Source organism: Phyllobates terribilis, unplaced genomic scaffold, assembly GCF_046119375.1.
Source record: "Phyllobates terribilis strain yellow unplaced genomic scaffold, ASM4611937v1 Scaffold_1__5_contigs__length_1240528914, whole genome shotgun sequence".
NCBI lineage: Eukaryota > Metazoa > Chordata > Amphibia > Anura > Dendrobatidae > Phyllobates > Phyllobates terribilis.
In genome coordinates, this window is record NW_027362761.1 from 72,866,599 (window position 1) to 72,886,237 (window position 19,639).

General features: G+C 44.7%; 1 protein-coding gene across 2 annotated transcripts in view; it reads left to right on the forward strand.

Moving 5' to 3' along the window:
* The first annotated feature begins 3,640 nt into the window (after window positions 1-3,640).
* XPA (XPA, DNA damage recognition and repair factor) overlaps window positions 3,641-19,639 on the forward strand; it is a 34,062-nt gene continuing 18,063 nt past the window's right edge. Inside the window, exons 1-2 of one of the 2 annotated variants that reach the window (XM_073664417.1) lie at window positions 3,641-3,786; window positions 18,127-18,355. In XM_073664417.1, coding sequence (XP_073520518.1) covers window positions 18,208-18,355 — 148 coding nt within the window. In that variant the 5' untranslated portion in view covers window positions 3,641-3,786; window positions 18,127-18,207. Of the gene's footprint in view, window positions 3,787-4,087; window positions 4,251-18,126; window positions 18,356-19,639 lie in introns of those variants that run through there. The other variant, XM_073664426.1, reaches the window with a different exon arrangement.

Below are 19,639 nucleotides of genomic sequence, written 5' to 3' on the forward strand. Positions count from 1 at the left end.
CCATACATTCTCCTGTCTAGAATAATATATACCTGACAGGAGCCCATACATTCTGCTGCCTCCAATAATATATACCTGACAGGAGCCAATACATTCTCCTGCCTCCAATAATATATACCTGACAGGAGCCCATAGATTCTGCTGCCTCCAATAATATATACCTGACAGGAGCCCATAGATTCTGCTGCCTCCAATAATATATACCTGACAGGAGCCCATACATTCTGCTGTCTCCAATAATATATACCTGACAGGAGCCCATACATTCTGCTGTCTCCAATAATATATACCTGACAGGAGCCCATAGATTCTGCTGCCTCCAATAATATATACCTGACAGGAGCCCATACATTCTCCTGCCTCCAATAATATATACCTGACAGGAGCCCATACATTCTCCTACCTCCAATAATATATACCTGACAGGAGCCCATACATTCTGCTGCCTCCAATAATATAAACCTGACAGGAGCCCATACATTCTGCTGCCTCCAATAATATATACCTGACAGGAGCCCATACATTCTCCTGTCTCCAATAATATATACCTGACAGGAGCCCATACATTCTCCTGTCTCCAATAATATATACCTGACAGGAGGCCATACATTCTCCTGCTTCCAATAATATATACCTGACAGGAGCCCATACATTCTGCTGCCTCCAATAATATATACCTGACAGGAGCCCATAGATTCTGCTGCCTCCAATAATATATACCTGACAGGAGCCCATGGATTCTCCTGCCTCCAATAATATATACCTGACAGGAGCCCATACATTCTCCTGTCTCCAATAATATATACCTGACAGGAGCCCATAGATTCTGCTGCCTCCAATAATATATACCTGACAGGAGCCCATGGATTCTCCTGCCTCCAATAATATATACCTGACAGGAGCCCATACATTCTCCTGCCTCCAATAATATATATCTGTCAGGAGCCCATACATTCTCCTGTCTCCAATAATATATATCTGACAGGAGCCCATAGATTCTGCTGCCTCCAATAATAGATACCTGACAGGAGCCCATACATTCTCCTGTCTCCAATAATATATACCTGACAGGAGCCCATACATTCTGCTGGCTCCAATAATATATACCTGACAGGAGCCCATAGATTCTCCTGTCTCCAATAATATATACCTGACAGGAGCCCATAGATTCTGCTGCCTCCAATAATATATACCTGACAGGAGCCCATACATTCTGCTGCCTCCAATAATATATACCTGACAGGAGCCCATACATTCTCCTGTCTCCAATAATATATACCTGACAGGAGCCCATACATTCTCCTGTCTCCAATAATATATACCTGACAGGAGCCCATACATTCTGCTGCCTCCAATAATATATACCTGACAGGAGCCCATACATTCTCCTGTCTCCAATAATATATACCTGACAGGAGCCCATACATTCTCCTGTCTCCAATAATATATACCTGACATGAGCCCATAGATTCTCCTGTCTCCAATAATATATACCTGACAGGACCCCATACATTCTCCTGTCTCCAATAATATATACCTGACATGAGCCCATAGATTCTGCTGCCTCCAATAATATATACCTGACAGGAGCCCATACATTCTCCTGTCTCCAATAATATATACCTGACAGGAGCCCATAGATTCTGCGGCCTCCAATAATATATATCTGACAGGAGCCCATACATTCTCCTGTCTCCAATAATATATACCTGACAGGAGCCCATACATTCTCCTGTCTCCAATAATATATACCTGACAGGAGCCCATACATTCTCCTGTCTCCAATAATATATACCTGACAGGAGCCCATAGATTCTGCTGCCTCCAATAATATATACCTGACAGGAGCCCATACATTCTGCTGCCTCCAATAATATATATCTGACAGGAGCCCATACATTCTGCTGCCTCCAATAATATATACCTGACAGGAGCCCATAGATTCTGCTGCCTCCAATATTATATACCTGACAGGAGCCCATAGATTCTGCTGCCTCCAATAATATATACCTGACAGGAGCCCATAGATTCTGCTGCCTCCAATAATATATACCTGACAGGAGCCCATAGATTCTGCTGTCTCCAATAATATATATCTGACAGGAGCCCATAGATTCTGCTGTCTCCAATAATATATATCTGACATGAGCCCATAGATTCTGCTGCCTCCAATAATATATACCTGACAGGAGCCCATACATTCTCCTGCCTCCAATAATATATACCTGACAGGAGCCCATACATTCTCCTGTCTCCAATAATATATACCTGACAGGAGCCCATACATTCTCCTGTCTCCAATAATATATACCTGACAGGAGCCCATAGATTCTGCTGCCTCCAATAATATATACCTGACAGGAGCCCATAGATTCTGCTGCCTCCAATAATATATACCTGACAGGAGCCCATACATTCTGCTGCCTCCAATAATATATATCTGACAGGAGCCCATACATTCTGCTGCCTCCAATAATATATACCTGACAGGAGCCCATAGATTCTGCTGCCTCCAATATTATATACCTGACAGGAGCCCATAGATTCTGCTGCCTCCAATAATATATACCTGACAGGAGCCCATAGATTCTGCTGCCTCCAATAATATATATCTGACAGGAGCCCATAGATTCTGCTGCCTCCAATAATATATACCTGACAGGAGCCCATACATTCTCCTGCCTCCAATAATATATACCTGACAGGAGCCCATAGATTCTGCTGCCTCCAATAATATATATCTGACAGGAGCCCATAGATTCTGCTGCCTCCAATAATATATACCTGACAGGAGCCCATAGATTCTGCTGCCTCCAATAATATATACCTGACAGGAGCCCATAGATTCTCCTGCCTCCAATAATATACCTGACAGGAGCCCATACATTCTCCTGTCTCCAATAATATATACCTGACAGGAGCCCATAGATTCTGCTGCCTCCAATAATATATACCTGACAGGAGCCCATACATTCTCCTGTCTCCAATAATATATACCTGACAGGAGCCCAGAGATTCTGCTGCCTCCAATAATATATACCTGACAGGAGCCCATACATTCTTCTTCCTCCAATAATATATACCTGACAGGGGCGCATAGATTCTGCTGCCTCCAATAATATATACCTGACAGGAGCCCATACATTCTCCTGTCTCCAATACTATATACCTGACAGGAGCCCATAGATTCTGCTGCCTCCAATAATATATACCTGACAGGAGGCCATACATTCTCCTGTCTCCAATAATATATACCTGACAGGAGCCCATACATTCTGCTGCCTCCAATAATATATACCTGACAGGAGCCCATACATTCTGCTGCCTCCAATAATATATACCTGACAGGACCCCATACATTCTCCTGCCTCCAATAATATATACCTGACAGGAGCCCATAGATTCTGCTGCCTCCAATAATATATACCTGACAGGAGCCCATAGATTCTGCTGCCTCCAATAATATATACCTGACAGGAGCCCATAGATTCTGCTATCTTCCAGAATGTATTGGCTCCTTCCAGGTCCTGCAGGTCCTGACTAGAGAAGACGCTAGAATGTATGGGCTGAAGTCAGGACCTGGAAGGAGCCCATGCATTCTAGGCTCAACCTACAGAACAATGTAGTTGCTGTGCGCAGGCGCACAGGAGCAGCTCTTTCTACACACAGCCGTCCTGTTACAAGCCGCCCTGTACCTGGGAGGTGGGCGTGGCTACAATGTAACCCGGAAAGGAGGTTTCGACCCCTCACAACATCCGGGTCGCTCTGAGCCGCTGTCACAGCTGAGTGAGTATGTGGTGTGTGAGTTTACTGTGCGGGACTGCGGTTGTATGTGGAGCTTGTACAAACATCCCGTGCAGGTGACAGATGACTGCTCCGGGGCTTGGGCCGGCTCCCTGAGTGCTGCAGTGATAATAACTCTCGGTGTTAGCACACGGGACAGGCGCTCGCCCGTGTCCTGGTCACAGGCTGCCCCCGGCGCTCGTCCTGTACTATCAGCAGCAGTCTGGAGTGGGTTGGGATTTCTTCACACGTCATATATGGGGCAGGGCAGTGGTCTGTGGCCACCATGAGCTGAGAACCACCTCCTACATGCTGCCATCCGTGGCTCTTCTTTTGATTAATGTGCTTATTTTGATGTCACGTGCGGTTCTCGGCTCACGGGCGGCCACCGACCACAGTCCTGCCCCTAGCAGGCTTGGAGTTTTGGTGGCTGTTGTATTTTGTTGAATGTCACAATGCGACAGCAGGTAAGATTCCTAGCTGTGATGTCATAATCTGGGTATACATAGCCTTAAAGAGATTGTCCAGCAAAAAACAAGTTATCACCTATCCTAAGGACATCTGATATCTTACTGACCGGCAGGGGTCCAACTGCTGAGACCTGGTCAGAAGAATGGGGAATCTTTATCCCCATTATAAATTGTAGCAGAAGGTTGGATTTCTGAGCCATTTTAATACATGGCTGCAGGATAAAGTTGATCACAGCCACATAAGCAGTGAATGGAGCACTGGTCTGATATACGCATTGCCGCTCCATTCTGTCGGGAATAAAGGCTTCCCGTTCTGCTGATCAATGCTGGTCCCAGCGATCAGACCCCTCATTGATCAATAAGTTATCTCCTGTCCTGTAGATAGGTAATAACTTGTTTTAGCCTAACTACCCATTTTAATTGTAGATGTATGTTCTTCCATGTAAATGAGCACATCAGAGGACTGCCTTCAGCAATACATTCTGAACTGTAGTGACTTTGGGTTTTCAAGACGTCATATATGAAGATGTGAACTACTTATTTTCCCTTAAAGGGAACTGTCACCAGGAAAAATGCTATTAACCTACAGATATGGGGTTAATATGCAGGTTAAGAGTGTTATTAACCTGCCTGCACTTATTTGAGCGCTGCAGGGAGAAAATTAACTTTATACCCCCCCACAGTGATGAGATTTCAGTCAGGGGGGCGGTACGAGTGCAGGTTCAGTCACCGCACTGAGTATACAAAGCGGCTGCTGTAACCGCGCCCTCGACCCTGATTGACAGCTGAGCCTCAGTGCAAAGCGAGCATCAGTCAGGGCCGGCGGTGCAGTTACAGCAGCAGCTTTGTATACTCAGAGCGGTGACTGAAACCGAATACTGTGGGGGGGGTGGATAAAGTTAATTTTCTCCCCGTAGCTTTCGGTTAAGTACGGGTGCCAGACAGGTTTGTAACCCTATTAACCTGCAGGTTACTAGTGTTTGTTCCCTTTAAGGCCAATGTTTAAGCCTACAACCTGCAGTAACCACCACTGCACGACCAGCTCTACTCTCACCTACTTTATCCTCACCCATCCCTTGTAGATTGTGAGCCCTCGCGGGCAGGGTCCTCGCTCCTCCTGTACCAGTCGCTGTCACATTGTGTTCAAGATTATTGTAATTGTTCTTGTATGTATACCCCTTTGTCACATGTAAAGTGCCATGGAATAAATGGCGCTATAATAATAATAATAATGTTCATTTCTCCTTCCCCCATGACGGCACCACGGAGAGAGGGGATCCGCCCTTCAAGGACAGGAAACCTACAGATAAAAGGGTGGTACCTCTCTCCTACATCACTTGGTTTCCTGTCCTTGATGGGATCCTACAGTTCCGGAGGAGGCATACCTTCGGGGTGCCTGAAGATGATATTCGTGGGATGCCAGGCCCGGCCAGTCCGATCCAGGCAGCGGGGGTTCCCTGCCTCGGCTGGTGCGGTGCCCTGATGCGCCACCGCTGGGGTCAGTGGGCCGTGTGTGTGTGTGTGTGTGTGTGTGTGTGGGGTCCAGACGAAGAGGACGGGGCCTGCCGAGTTTTCTGTGCTGGACCCCCTTGGTTGCGGCAGGTGGGAGCGCGGCGCAGCCCGCACGCGTTCTTATGAACTTCCGGGTCTCCCCCGGGGGAGCCTCCTGATGGGTAGCCGGTCTACGCAGGCGTCCTCCCGCAGGTGCGGGGGAGGAGGGGGCGCCGGGTCATCGCAGGCACTATGGGAGGGACTCCCAGTGCCTTAAAAGACAGCTGAGAACGCCAGAAGCTGCTTCTTAAAAGCTCTGGCACGCTGTCAGTAAGAAGAAAAAAAATATATACAGTGGTGGCCAAAAGTATTGGCACCTCTGCAATTCTGTCAGATAATACTCAGTTTCTTCCTGAAAATGATTGCAATCACAAATTCTTTGGTATTATTATCTTCATTTAATTTGTCTTCAATGAAAAAGCACAAAAAGAATTGTCCTAAAGCCAAATTGGATATAATTCCACACCAAACCTAAAAAGGGGTGGACAAAAATATTGGCACTGTTTGAAAAATCATGTGATGCTTCTCTAATTCGTGTAATTAACAGCACCTGTAACTTACCTGTGGCACCTAACAGGTGTTGGCAATAACTAAATCACACTTGCAGCCATTTAACATGGATTAAAGTTGACTCAACCTCTGTCCTGTGTCTTTGTGTGTACCACATTGAGCATGGAGAAAAGAAAGAAGACCAAAGAACTGTCTGAGGACTTGAGAAACCAAATTGTGAGGAAGAATGAGCAATCTCAAGGCTACAAGTCCATCTCCAAAGACCTGAATGTTCCTGTGTCTTCCGTGCGAAGTGTCATCAAGAAGTTTAAAGCCCATGGCACTGTGGCTAACCTCCCTAGATGTGGACGGAAAAGAAAAATTGACGAGAGATTTCAACGCAAGATTGTGCGGATGGTGTATAAAGAACCTCGACTAACATCCAAACAAGTTCAAGCTGCCCTGCAGTCCGAGGGTACAACAGTGTCAACCCGTACCATCCGTCAGCGTCTGAATGAAAAGGGACTGTATGGTAGGATACCCAAGAAGACCCCACTTCTTACCCAGAGACATAAAAAAGCCAGGCTGGAGTTTGCCAAAACTTACCTGAGAGAGCCTAAAACGTTTTGGAAGAATGTTCTCTGGTCAGATGAGACAAAAGTAGAGCCTTTTGGGGAAAAAACATCAACATAGAGTGTACAGGAAAAAAAAAAAAGGCATTCAAAGAAAAGAACACTGTCCCTACAGTCAAACATGGCGGAGGTTCCCTGATGTTTTGGGGTTGCTTTGCTGCCTCTGGCACTGGACTGCTTGACCGTGTGCATGGCATTATGAAGTCTGAAGACTACCAACAAATTTTGCAGCATAATGTAGGGCCCAGTGTGAGAAAGCTGGGTCTCCCTCAGAGGTCATGGGTCTTCCAGCAAGACAATGACCCAAAACACACTTCCAAAAGCACTATAAAATGGTTTGAGAGAAAGCACTGGAGACTTCTAAGGTGGCCAGCAATGAGTCCAGACCTGAATCCCATAGAACACCTGTGGAGAGATCTCAAAATGGCAGTTTGGAGAAGGCACCCTTCAAATATCAGGGACCTGGAGCAGTTTGTCAAAGAAGAATGGTCTACAATTCCAGCAGAGCATTGTAAGAAACTCATTGATGGTTACCGGAAGCGGTTGTCCGCAGTTATTTTGGCTAAAGGTTGTGCAACCAAGTATTAGGCTGAGGGTGCCAATACTTTTGTCTGGCCCATTTTTGGAGTTTTGTGTGAAATGATCAATGATTTGATTTTTGCTTCATTCTCTTTTGTTTTTTTTCCTTGCAAGCAAATTAAATGAAGATGCCATTAAATCCTTTCGGGGGGGGGGGGGGGGTAAAAGGATTAAAAGGTTAAAAAAAAAAAACAACTAAAAACATATCCCCCGAGTCCGGATCTAGCAGTTCTGAGAATGGCGGAGATTCGGACACATCCGTCTCTTCATCTTCCTCGTCCACAGATAGGGAAACAGCTCTGTCCTCCTCTATCGAGGAAACAGCCTCATTAAGGCAGTCAGGTCTACCATGGGGTTAGCAGATCCCCGGCTCAAGAAATCTATTCAGGACTTAATGTTCAGCGGTCTAGAGCTAAAAAAGAGATCTTTTCCACTAAATGAGCATGTTCACTCTTTAATTAAGAGAGTGGAAAAGACCGGAGAGGAAGGGCTTCCTTTCCCCTAAACGAAAGTACCCGTTCGATGACCCTGCATGTTCCTTTTGAGAGAGAGCGCCAAAACTGGACGTCGCCATAGCCAAGGCCTCAAAGAAATACTCCTTTCCATTTGAGGACATGGGCGTCTTAAAAGACCCCATGGATAAAAAAGTAGACACCTTCCTAAAGGGTTCCTGGGAAGCCGCTGGGGGGGAGGGTTAAAACCTGCGATAGCTGCCACATGTACGGCCAGGTCATTAATGGTCTGGCTGGACAAGCTTGAAACACAACTGAAGCAGAAAACATCTAGAGACACAATTCTTGAAACTATCCCAGTAATGAAAGGGGCAGCGGCCTTCCTAGCTGACGCCTCAGCGGACTCCGTCAGATTAGGTGCTAGGGCGACAGTGCTCGCTAACGCGGCCAGACGAGCCCTGTGGCTCAAATGTTGGCCCGGGGATCTACAGACTAAATCAAGACTGTGCTCCATCCCCTGTGAGGGTGAGTTTCTATTCGGGCCCCCCCTTGATGACTTCTTGGAAAAAGCAGGGGACAATAAGAAGCGGTTCCCTATCCTGTCTAACACTGCTTACAGAAAACCTTTTCGGAGCAAAAGGTTTATCCGTAGAACCCCCCCCCCCCCAAAGAGCAGGATAGGAGAGAAGACAGGAGAAGGAAGACCAAAGGGTTCCTATTTAACAAACCCCCCCCAACGATAACAGAAAGCCCTCCCAATGAGGATTTGCCCCAGGTGTGTGTGGGGGGGGGGCTATCTGGCTTTCTCCCAGCCTGGGAATTCATATCAGACAGCTCATGGATTCTGAGCCTAATACAATCGGGCCTGAAACTCCAGTTCCTCACATTCCCTCAGCCAAACTTTGTCGTGACCCCCGAAAGGTCCTCAAACGAGGAGCAGCTGGCCTTGGAGAAGGAAATCCGGGGACTGGTAGGGAAGGCAGTCCTTCAGGAGGACCGGGGGGGGTTAAGGCAAGGGCTTCTATTCTTTGTTATTCCTAAGGAAAAAAACAGATGGGACATACAGGACGATTGTAAATCTAAAAAAGCTGAACAAACTTTTGAAGGTGGAAGCCTTCAAAATGGAAACAATAAAATCATCAGTAAAAATGCTGTTTCCCGATTGTTTCATGGCCGTCCTGGATTTAAAAGACTCACAAAGACTACCAGAAGTTCCTCAGAGTAGCAGTTCCTATAGGTGGAGTGGTCAAACACTATCAATATACGGTCCTCCCATTCGGCATCGCCATAGCCCCAAGGGTTTTCACCAAAGTTGTTGCAGAGGTAATGGCTCATCTTAAGGAACATAACACCCTGGGGGTCCCATACCTAGACGACTTCCTGGTAATAGGAATAGGCAGCTCCTTCCTAAACTACAAATCCCATCTGGGAAAGGTCATGGATCCTTTGACTCGCTTAGGATGGCTTTTGAATCTGGAAAAATCCAAAACAGAACCATGCCAGATACAGGAATACCTAGGCATCGTGCTGGATTCAAAAAGTCAGGAGTGTCGTCTCCCCACAGGGAAAATTCACAAAATCATAGGCCAGATATCGCGGGCAAAGTCCCACCCGTCTATATCCCTACGGAAAGCCATGTCCCTTCTAGGCTCCCTGACAGCATGTTTCCCGGCCGTCTAATGGGCTCAAATACATACCAGGATCCTACAGTGGGAAATCCTAGAGGCAGAAAAATCCCTAAAAGGGCATTTAGAAGGGCAGCTAACGCTATCTGCAGAAACCACACTTTCCCTAGAGTGGTGGGGGAACATAGACAATCTAGCCCGGGAAATTCCTTGGACAATCCCTACACCTCAAATCCTGACCACAGGTGCAAGTCCCGGGGGCTGGGGGGGCTCACCTCAACAACCTTGTAGTTCAGGGGGTCTGGACAGAACTCCTAAAGCTAGTTTCCTCAAACGTGAAGGAGCTCCTGGCAGTAGAGCGGGTACTCCAGGAATTCATGCATACACTACAAGGCCACCACGTGAGGGTCTTCTCAGACAACCGAGTAGTAGTGGCGTACCTGAACCACCCAGAGGGGTACTTGGTCCCATTTCCTAATGCAGGCGAAAGAGGTCATCTTTCGCTTAGCCGAGAAAAACTTACAATCCCTATCAGTCTTGCACATAAAAGGGATAGAAAATCACACCGCAGACTTCCTGAGTCGGACACAGCTAAAGCAGGGCGAATGGGAGTTAAATCAGTCAGTTTTTCGGCAGATTGTACAAATGTGGGGACGTCCCTCCATAGATCTGTTCGCCAACAATCAGAACAAGAAAACACACTTTCTGCTCCCTTGGACCCCAAAGGAAACCCCGTAGCTGTGGATGCCTTCATGATCCCATGGAGTTACCCTCTAGCTTACGCTTTTCCTCGGACCACTCTGATTCCAGCTGTTCTGAGGAAAATCAGGGAAGAGAAAGCGAGGGTAATCTTGATAGCCCCCTTTTGGCCAAAGAGGGCGTGGTTTTCGTGGCTGAGGATGTTATCAATCTCCGACCCATGGGTTCTTCCGGAACTTCTTTCTCAGGGTCCGGTTCTCCATCCTCGGGCTTCAAACTTCTGAAGGACAAAGGTTTCTCCCCAAATCTTATCACCACGCTACTTCAAAGTACTTAACCTGTGACCACCAAACTGTATGGGAAAACCTGGAAGAAATTCCTTTCAGTCTCAGGTTCCAGGCTAGGAGGGGAGGTTCCATTGACAGCTATCCTGGAATTTTTACAGAGGGGGTTTGGAGCAGGGTCTGGCCACAAGTACCTTTAAAAGTTCAAGTTGCGGCCCTGGGAGCGCTCTACAATTTTGATCTGGCTAGGGATAGATGGGTATCTAGGTTCATTAGAGCATCATCTAGATCCCGACCCATCCCATCCCGAAATACTACACCTTAGGATTTAAACTTGGTCCTTTCAGCTTTAACGGAGGCCCCTTTTGAACCTAAATCGGAAGCATCCCTAAAAATTCTGTCACTCAAAACAGCGCTCTTAGTAGCTCTCACATCCGCACGTAGGGTTAGTGATATTCAGGCCCTATCGGCAGGCCCCCCCCTTCACACAAATCTTGGAAGATAGGCAGGGTCGGTTTTCAGAGTAACCCTATCTGCCAAAAGTGGCGTCAAGATTTCACAGGTCCCAGGAAATCACCCTCCCTTCTTTCTGCCCCAACCCTAGGAACACGAAAGAGAGGGTCTTGCATACACTAGACGTCAGAAGGTGCCTAATCCGATACCTAGAGGCGACACGAGTGTAAGGAGGATAGTTCTCTTTGTTTGCTTTCAGAGCCCTCGTAAGGGGAAGAAAGCTTCTAAGGGCACGCTGGCCAGATGGATAAGGGAGGCCATCACACTATCGTACTCCTCACGCGGGGATGCTGCCTCGGAGAAACTGAAGGCCCACTCAACAAGAGCGGTGGCAGCCTCCTGGGTGGAGAAGGCCGGTGCTACGATAGATCAGATATCACAGCAACCAAGAGAATCACCGAACGTAGGGTCCAATTATCAGCATGACATATTTGAATCCATGAATAAAAAACCTTTATTACAGAAATGGTTACAATGGCACAACAAGCACAAGAATGTGCTCAGATGTAAAAGGAAGTAGTTATAAAGGTCTCATAATGGGAGAAAAAGGAAGAAAAGCGGCATAATATACCTGATAGGCAGTCCAGGAAACTGAATGCGGAGCGCTCCCCGACGCGCGTTTCGGACGCAAAGTCCTTCGTCAGGGGGAGGACTTTGCGTCCGAAACTCTGTAATTCTCTCCGTGGTGCCGTCATGGGGGGAAGGAGAAAGACGTAGTTACTTACTGGTAACGGGATTTCTCAGCGCCCATGACGGCACCCGTACATTCCCTCCTTTCACGTGTGGGTGCGCACACTTATTAGTTACCTGTTGTAGCCACACGGTGTTTCTGATAAGTTCTTAAATTGTAAAATTTTGTGTTACTAACCTGGTGGTCCTCTCATGCTCTGTAAACAACTGATGCGGGAGAGAGGTACCACCCTTTTATCTGTAGGTTTCCTGTACTTGAAGGGCTGATCCCCTCTCTCCGTGGTGCCGTCATGGGCTCTGAGAAATCCCGTTACTGCTAAGTAACTAAGTCTTTTTATGTCTTAATTTTTCCTTCCCCCTTTTTCAAGGAGCCATAACTTTTTTTTTTTTTTAATTTCCCATCCGCATAGTCTTATGAAGACTATGAAGACTCACAAGAGCAGGGTAATGCTGAAAAATGCATTTCCACCTTTTGGTTTTTAGGTTTCTTTCTTATAGCTTTAATTGTGCCATAAAAATGACTTGGCGACATGATTCTTCTGGTCAGTTTGAGTGCAGCAATACTAAACTTGTATAGCTTTTTTTTCTTTTTTTTTTTTTTTTTTTTTTTTTTTACTATTTTATTGGTTTAAAAAATTATGAACTTTAAACAAAAAGTTGGTACTTTTCCCTTTTTTATTCTTTTAGTACATGCAGTTGTTTAATCTCTTGTACTATAAACTGCAATACCAGAGTATTGCTGTATGTAGTAAAAATCACGGTCTTCTATGAAGTTCAGCTTGTGGCAGGAGAACGAGAATGGTAGTTATGAGAGCCATCAGCAGGCCCGTTGTGTTAATTGCATTGTGAGGGATCTGATGGGCACCAGGATGAACATAAATGTCAGTGATTGACACCAGCATTTAAAGAGCTAACAGCAGCTGCTTTTAGAGGCAGTTACGTTACATAGCCGACATCTTTCTGTGTATAGCGGGCTCCGCTCCTGAGCCTGCTCCTCACACCCTGATTCGGTCCATGATGTATATGTCTGTCGTAGAACGTTAAGGGGCAAATGATTTATCCTTAGGATAGGTCATTAACCCCTTTAAAGCCCATGATGTACTAATACGCGTCTGTGCCCTGGGACTTAAGAGCCTGACCCATATTAGTACGTCATCGTGATCGCGCGTGCACACAGGCTGTGCGGGCGCGATCGCCGCCGGGTGTCAGCTGTGACAATGTACAGGGAGTGGTCCTGCACCGCTCCCGGCACATTAACCCCCGCAATGCTGCGATCGAAGTCGATCGCAGCATTGCGGTGGCTAAGGGGAGGTGATCGGGATACTCGCCTCCTCTTACGGCCTCCAGCGCTGTCTGCCGCGGCTTCCCGGGTGTTGCCATGACGACCCGATGTCATCATGACAACATCCGGGTCACCAGACAGCAGGAAGATTGTTTGGTCATGCGCAGTGCATGACCAAACAATCTTCTCACTGTGCAGCGCTGACTGCCTGCATGGCACAGGGATTCTGCTCCATCCCTATGCTATGCAGGCGATCAGAATAAAAAAGTGAAAAAAAAAAAAAAAATTGTAAAAATTAATCCACCAAAAATAAAAATATAATGTACCCATCGATAAATATTATTATGAAAAAAAATAAACAAACAATAAAAGTACACACATTTGGTATCGCCGCGTCCATAACGACCTGACCTATAAAACTGTCCCACTAGTTAACCCCTTCAGTGAACACGGTAAAAAAAAAAACGAAGCAAAAAACAATGCTTTATCATCATACCGCCAAACAAAAAATGGAATAACGTCATCACCCATACTCTGATCTTATGCACGGCCTATAGTCCTGCCCTGATTCAACAGTATACTGGAATCAAGTCTCAGATGTGATAAAGACTATTTGGGGCCCAGGATACACTCTCTCTCCATATGTAGCCATACTAAATCATTGGAATAACCCAGAAAATCCTGACCAAAAATCAAAAGGCCCCCCCCAAAACTGCTTCATACTCTACTCCTCCTGGCAAAAAAACAGTTACTTAAACATTGGCTGGATCCTATCATTCCCCCTATAGCAGAGCTAATAATCCAAATGAAACATTTTATGGGAGTAGAGCAATTAGATGCCCTTAGTAACAAAGAACAGCAAGCTGGCAAATTTCTATCAAAATGGAAACAGTTTATTATAACTTGCTGTTCTCTGTCTGAAAAGAATAAAATTGTCCAACCATTTACCTCTACAGAATGGTATATTCTGGAGGATCTAAATAATAACCTAGGACTCTTACGTGTTAACTAAAGAAGGGGAGAAATTCATCACAATTTATAGTTATTTAATTAATTCCATTCAATGTAGATGATTGTAACTTGCTAATGCTTAGTTTAGATGTCTATTTGTTAAGCCAGCTAACCGGAACTTATTGATTATTCATTGTACATGATCTGTGTACAGGTCCCTTATTTTGTACATCCTAGCTTTGTTTTATTTGTTTTATATGTTTTTCTATGATTTGTTCTGTTAAAAAAACAAATAAAAATGATGTTTGAAAAAAAAATGGAATAACACGCGATCAAAAAGACAAATATAAATGGTACCGCTGAAAACGTCATCTTGTCCCGCAAAAAACAAGCCGCCATACAGCTCCATCATCCGAAAAATCAAAAAGTTATAGCTCTCAGAATAAAGCGATGCAAAAAAATAATTTTTTCTATAAAATAGCCTTTATTGTGTAAAAGCGCCAACATAGAAAAACGATATAAATGTGGTACCACTGTAAATGTACTGACCCGAAGAATAAAGCTACCTTATCAATTTTACCACACGCGAAGTAGAATAAAAAAAAAAAAAAAATTCCTGAATTGTTGGTTTTTTGTTTATTCTGCCTCCCAAAAGCTGGAATAGAAAGCGATCAAAAAATGTCACGTGTCTGAAAATGGCACCAATAAAAATGTCAACTCATCCCGCAAAAAACAAGCCGTCACATGACTCTGTCGGCCAAAATATGGAAAAATTATAGCTCTCAAAATATGGCGATGCAAAAACTAGATTTTACAAAATGTGTCTTTTAATGTGTGACAGCTGTCAGTCATAAAAACCCGATATCATTCTGGTATCTCTGTAGTCGCACCGAGCCGAAGAATAAGGTCGTCTAATCACTTATACCGTACTAGGAATGGCGTAAAAAATAAACGCTGGGGTTGGGGTTAGGGTTGTGCTAATGTTAGGGTTGGGGTTAGGGTTGTGCTAATGTTAGGGTTGGGGTTAGGGTTGTTTTTTTCAAAAGTAAAAAAAGAAAAAAAGATGACATGGCAACTAGTGTTGAACGCAAGTGCTCGCTACTTGAGTTTGCATCGGGTGCTCGGGTATGCATTGAGTATCGCGGGTGCTCGAGTCTGTGCCTCATATGCTTCGCGGCCAAAAAAAACTCGCGTGGATTGCCTGCCATGCACGAGCGATCCCCGCATGTATTTTTGGGGGTGTCTAATAACCGTGAAACATGCGGGCGGGGACTCGAGCATTTCACTTGAGCACCCGTGATACATGGTGCATACCTGAGTACCCAATGCAAACTTAAGTAGTGAGCACTTGCGCTCAAGACTAATGACAACTTATTCAATATGATGACCTAATGTCATCAAATTCTGTGTCGTACCTCTGGGTTCAAAATGTTCACTATACCCCTTGATAAAATCCTTGAGGGGTGTAGTTTCCAAAATGGGGTCACTTGTGGGGGGTTTCAACTATTTAGGCACATCAGGGGCTCTCCAAACGCGACATGGCGTCCGCTCTCGATTCCAGCCGATTTTGCATTCGAAAAGTCACACAGTGCTCCTTCCCTTCTGAACTCTGCCGTGCACCCAAACACTGTATTTTCCCCACATATGGGGTATTGGCATACTCAGGAGCAATTACACAAACGTTTTTGGGGTCCATTTTCTCCTCTTACCTTTGTGAAAATAAAAAAAATTGGGGCTAAAACATCATTTTTGTGGAAAAAGTTTGATTTATTTTTTTTTTTTCACGTCTCCATGTTATAAACTTCTGTAAAGGACTTGGGGGTTCAAGGTGCTCACCACACATCTAGATAAGTTCCCTGAGGGGTCTAGTTTCCAAAATGGTGTCACTTGTGGGGGGTTTCCACTGTTTAGGCACATCAGGGGCTCCCCAAATGCAACATGGCGTCTGCTAATTATTCAAGCAAATCTTACATTCAAAGAGTCAAATGGCGCTCCTTCCCTTCCGAACCCTGAAGTGCACCCAAACAGTGGTTTTCCCCCACATATGGGGTATCTGCTTACTCAGGAGAAATTGCACAACAAACTGCATGGTGCAATTTCTCCTGTTACCCTTATGAAAATGCAAAAGTGGGGGCTGAAAAACATTTTTGTGGGAAAAATTTGAAAATTTTTTTTACGGCTCAATGTTATAACCTTATGTGAAGCACCTGGGGGTTCAAGGTGTTCACCACACATCTAGATAAGTTCCCTGAGGGGTCTAGTTTCCAAAATGGTGTCACTTGTGGGGGGTTTCCACTGATTAGGCACATCAGGGGCTCCCCAAATGCAACATGGCGTCCGCTAATTATTCAAGCAAATTTTACATTCAAAAAGTCAAATGGCGCTCCTTCCCTTCCGAACCCTGCCGTGCGCCCAAACAATGTTTTTCCCCCACATATGGGGTATCTGCTTACTCAGGAGAAACTGCACAACAAGTTTTGGGGTCCATTTTTTCCTGTTACCCCTGCGAAAATAAAAAAAAATTGGATCTAATGTAACATTTTTGTGAAAAAAGTTAAATGTTCATTTTTTTCTTCCACATTCCAAAAATTCCTGTGAAGCACCTGAAGGGTTAATAAAGTTCTTGAATGTGGTTTTGAGCACCTTGAGGGGTGCAGTTTTTAGAATGGTGTCACTTTTGGGTATTTTCTGTCATAAAGACCCCTCAAAGTGACTTTAAATATGATGTGGTCCCTAAAAAAAATGGTTTTGTAAATTTTGTTGGAAACATTTTTAACCCTTATAGCTCCCCAATAAAAAAAAATTTTGGTTCCAAAATTGTGCTGATGTAAAGTAGACATGTGGGAAATGTTATTTATTAACTATTTTGTGTGACATATCTCTCTGATTTAAGGGCATAAAAATTCAAATTTTGAAAATTGCTAAATTTTCTAAATTTTCGCCAAATTTCCGTTTTTTTCACAAATAAGCGATATCGAAGAAATTTTACCACTATCATGAAGTACAATATGTCACGAAAAAACTGTCTCAGAATCAGGGGGATCCGTTGAAGCGTTCCAGAGTAATTACCTCATAAAGTGACAGTGGTCAGAATTGTAAAAATTGGCCTGGTCATTAACGTGCAAACCACCTTGGGTTGTAAAGGGCTTAATATCAGAAAGGGGTCCAACATACAGCTCCCCCACCAATCATCTCTTTGCTGGTCAGTCAGCAGTCATATAGTAAGCAGTGCATGGAGTGGAACGCCACATGTCCATATATTGTGTAGTTGTCATTTTCGAGTGCTGCAGCTCAAATCACATTCGCTTCAGTAGTACGAGCTGAACTGCGGCACCTGGGAACGACCACTACACATTGTATGGAGCTATGATGTTCCCCTTACGCACATTGTGTACATCAGGACACTGTGGGATTGGTGGAGGGTGGTGTTGGAACCCCACCAATCTGATATTCATGACTCAACCACTGGGTACGTTATCAATATCTGGTGGTCCAACACCCTTGCAATTTTGTCACATGACACTAAAATCAGTGTCTCGCATTGTGACATTGGATGTAATGATGTTTTATGGTGTCGCATTGTGACCTTCGGCGACAGTCACAAAGGTTTCCAAATGTGTTGGATTTCGTGTCGAAAATTACTCGCATGCCATAGACTTCAATGCAAGTCATATGCGATTTTGACTTGACTGCCTGTGATTTGTTCATTTCTTTTTAAAGCAGAATCTCGGCTCCAAAATAGTCACGCAACAGCAAGCCAAACATAAGTTACATAGGATTTTTGGTTTGGGGAGTGTCTGAAAAATGCTGTCGCCAAAATGTTGCTACCAGCAACATACCGCGATGTGACCCTATAAAGTAGCTGCGTGATAGTTGAAAAAAATTTTGAGGGTCACTCAACTTTTTTGTCACTCCACAACTCTTGTCCAAGGGCCATGTCTCACTGAATACCTGTTTGAGTAACCCATTTGGTAAATGCTTGGCTGGGATATTGAAAGCCCAGAATTTTACTAAAGCAGCAATGTCAGAACAGGTATCAGGTCGTCTATAATAAATTCTTGTGTTGTCCATAGAACGGATTAAGATGCTTTTCTCTGTTAAATACTCATATTTTTGTCTATTATAGGCACTTCTTGGTTCTTCACTCTCAGGTGTGGCTTAAGGTGATAAACTCTTGAATTGGCATAAGGATACTGTGCCTATCAGGATGGACTCTGAGCCAGTGACAGACCCTAAGCTTGATGAAGAGAGGACATTGCCAGCTGCTGTCCGGGCAAGGATAGAGCGAAATAGGCAACGGGCATTGATGTTACGACAAGCCAGACTAGCCAGCAGACCGTACCCTACTGGTGAAGGTGAAAAGAATGTGAATACTCTTTTTCACTTATTTATTTTCTTTTGTTATTATTCAGTATTCTAGTTTTATATTTTCAGATCATTTGAATGGTAGCTGATCTGCAAGAGTGGCCACTAAACAGAGTGGTGGTCCTCCGCTCTATATACTGTTATATACAGTGGGTATGGAAAGTATTCAAACCCCTTTAATTTTTTCACTCTTTGTTTCATTGCAGCCATTTGTTAAATTCTAAAGAGTTCATGTTGTTTCTCATTAAAGAACACTCTGCTCCCCATCTTGACTGAAAAAAACAGAAATGGAGAAATTTTTGCAAATTTATTAAAAAAGAAAAACTGAAATATCACATGGTCATAAGTATTCAGACCCTTTGCTCAGACACTCATATTTAAGTCACATGCTGTCCATTTCCTTGTGATCCTCCTTGAGATGGTTCTACTCCTTCATTGGAGTCCAGCTGTGTTTAATTAAACTGATGGGACTTGATTTGGAAAGGCACACACCTGTCTATATAAGACCTCACAGCTCACAGTGCATGTCAGACCAAATGAGAATCTTGAGCTCAAAGGAACTGCCCAAGGAGCTCAGAGACAAAATTGTGGCAAGGCACAGATCTGGCCAAGGTTACAAAAGAATTTCTGCATTACTCAAGGTTCCTAAGAGCACTGTGGCCTCCATAATCCTTAAATTGAAGAAGTTTGGGACCACCAGAAGTCTTCCTAGACATGGCCTTGGTGAGAGAGGTAAAGCAGAACCCCAAGATCACTGTGGCTGAGCTCCAGAGATGCAGTAGGGAGATGGGAGAAAGTTCCACAAAGTCAACTATCACTGCAGCCCTCCACCAGTGGGGCCTTTATGACAGAGTGGCCCGACAGAAGCCTCTCCTCAGTGCAAGACATATGAAAGCCTGCATAGAGTTTGCTCAAAAACACATGAAGGACTCCCAGACTATGAGAAATAAGATTCTCTGGTCTGATGAGATGAAGATAGAACTTTTTGGTGATAATTCTAAGCGGTATGTGTGGAGAAAACCAGGCACTGCTCATCACCTGCCCAATACAATCCCAACAGTGAAACGTGGTGGCAGCATCATGCTATGGGGGTGTTTTTTCAGCTGCAGGGACAGGACGACTGGTTGCAATTGAAGGAAACATGAATGCGGCCAAGTACAGAGATATCCTGGATGAAAACCTCTTCCAGAGTGCTCTGGACCTCAGACTTGGCCGAAGGTTCACCTTCCAACAAGACAATGACCCTAAGCACACAGCTAAAATAACAAAGGAGT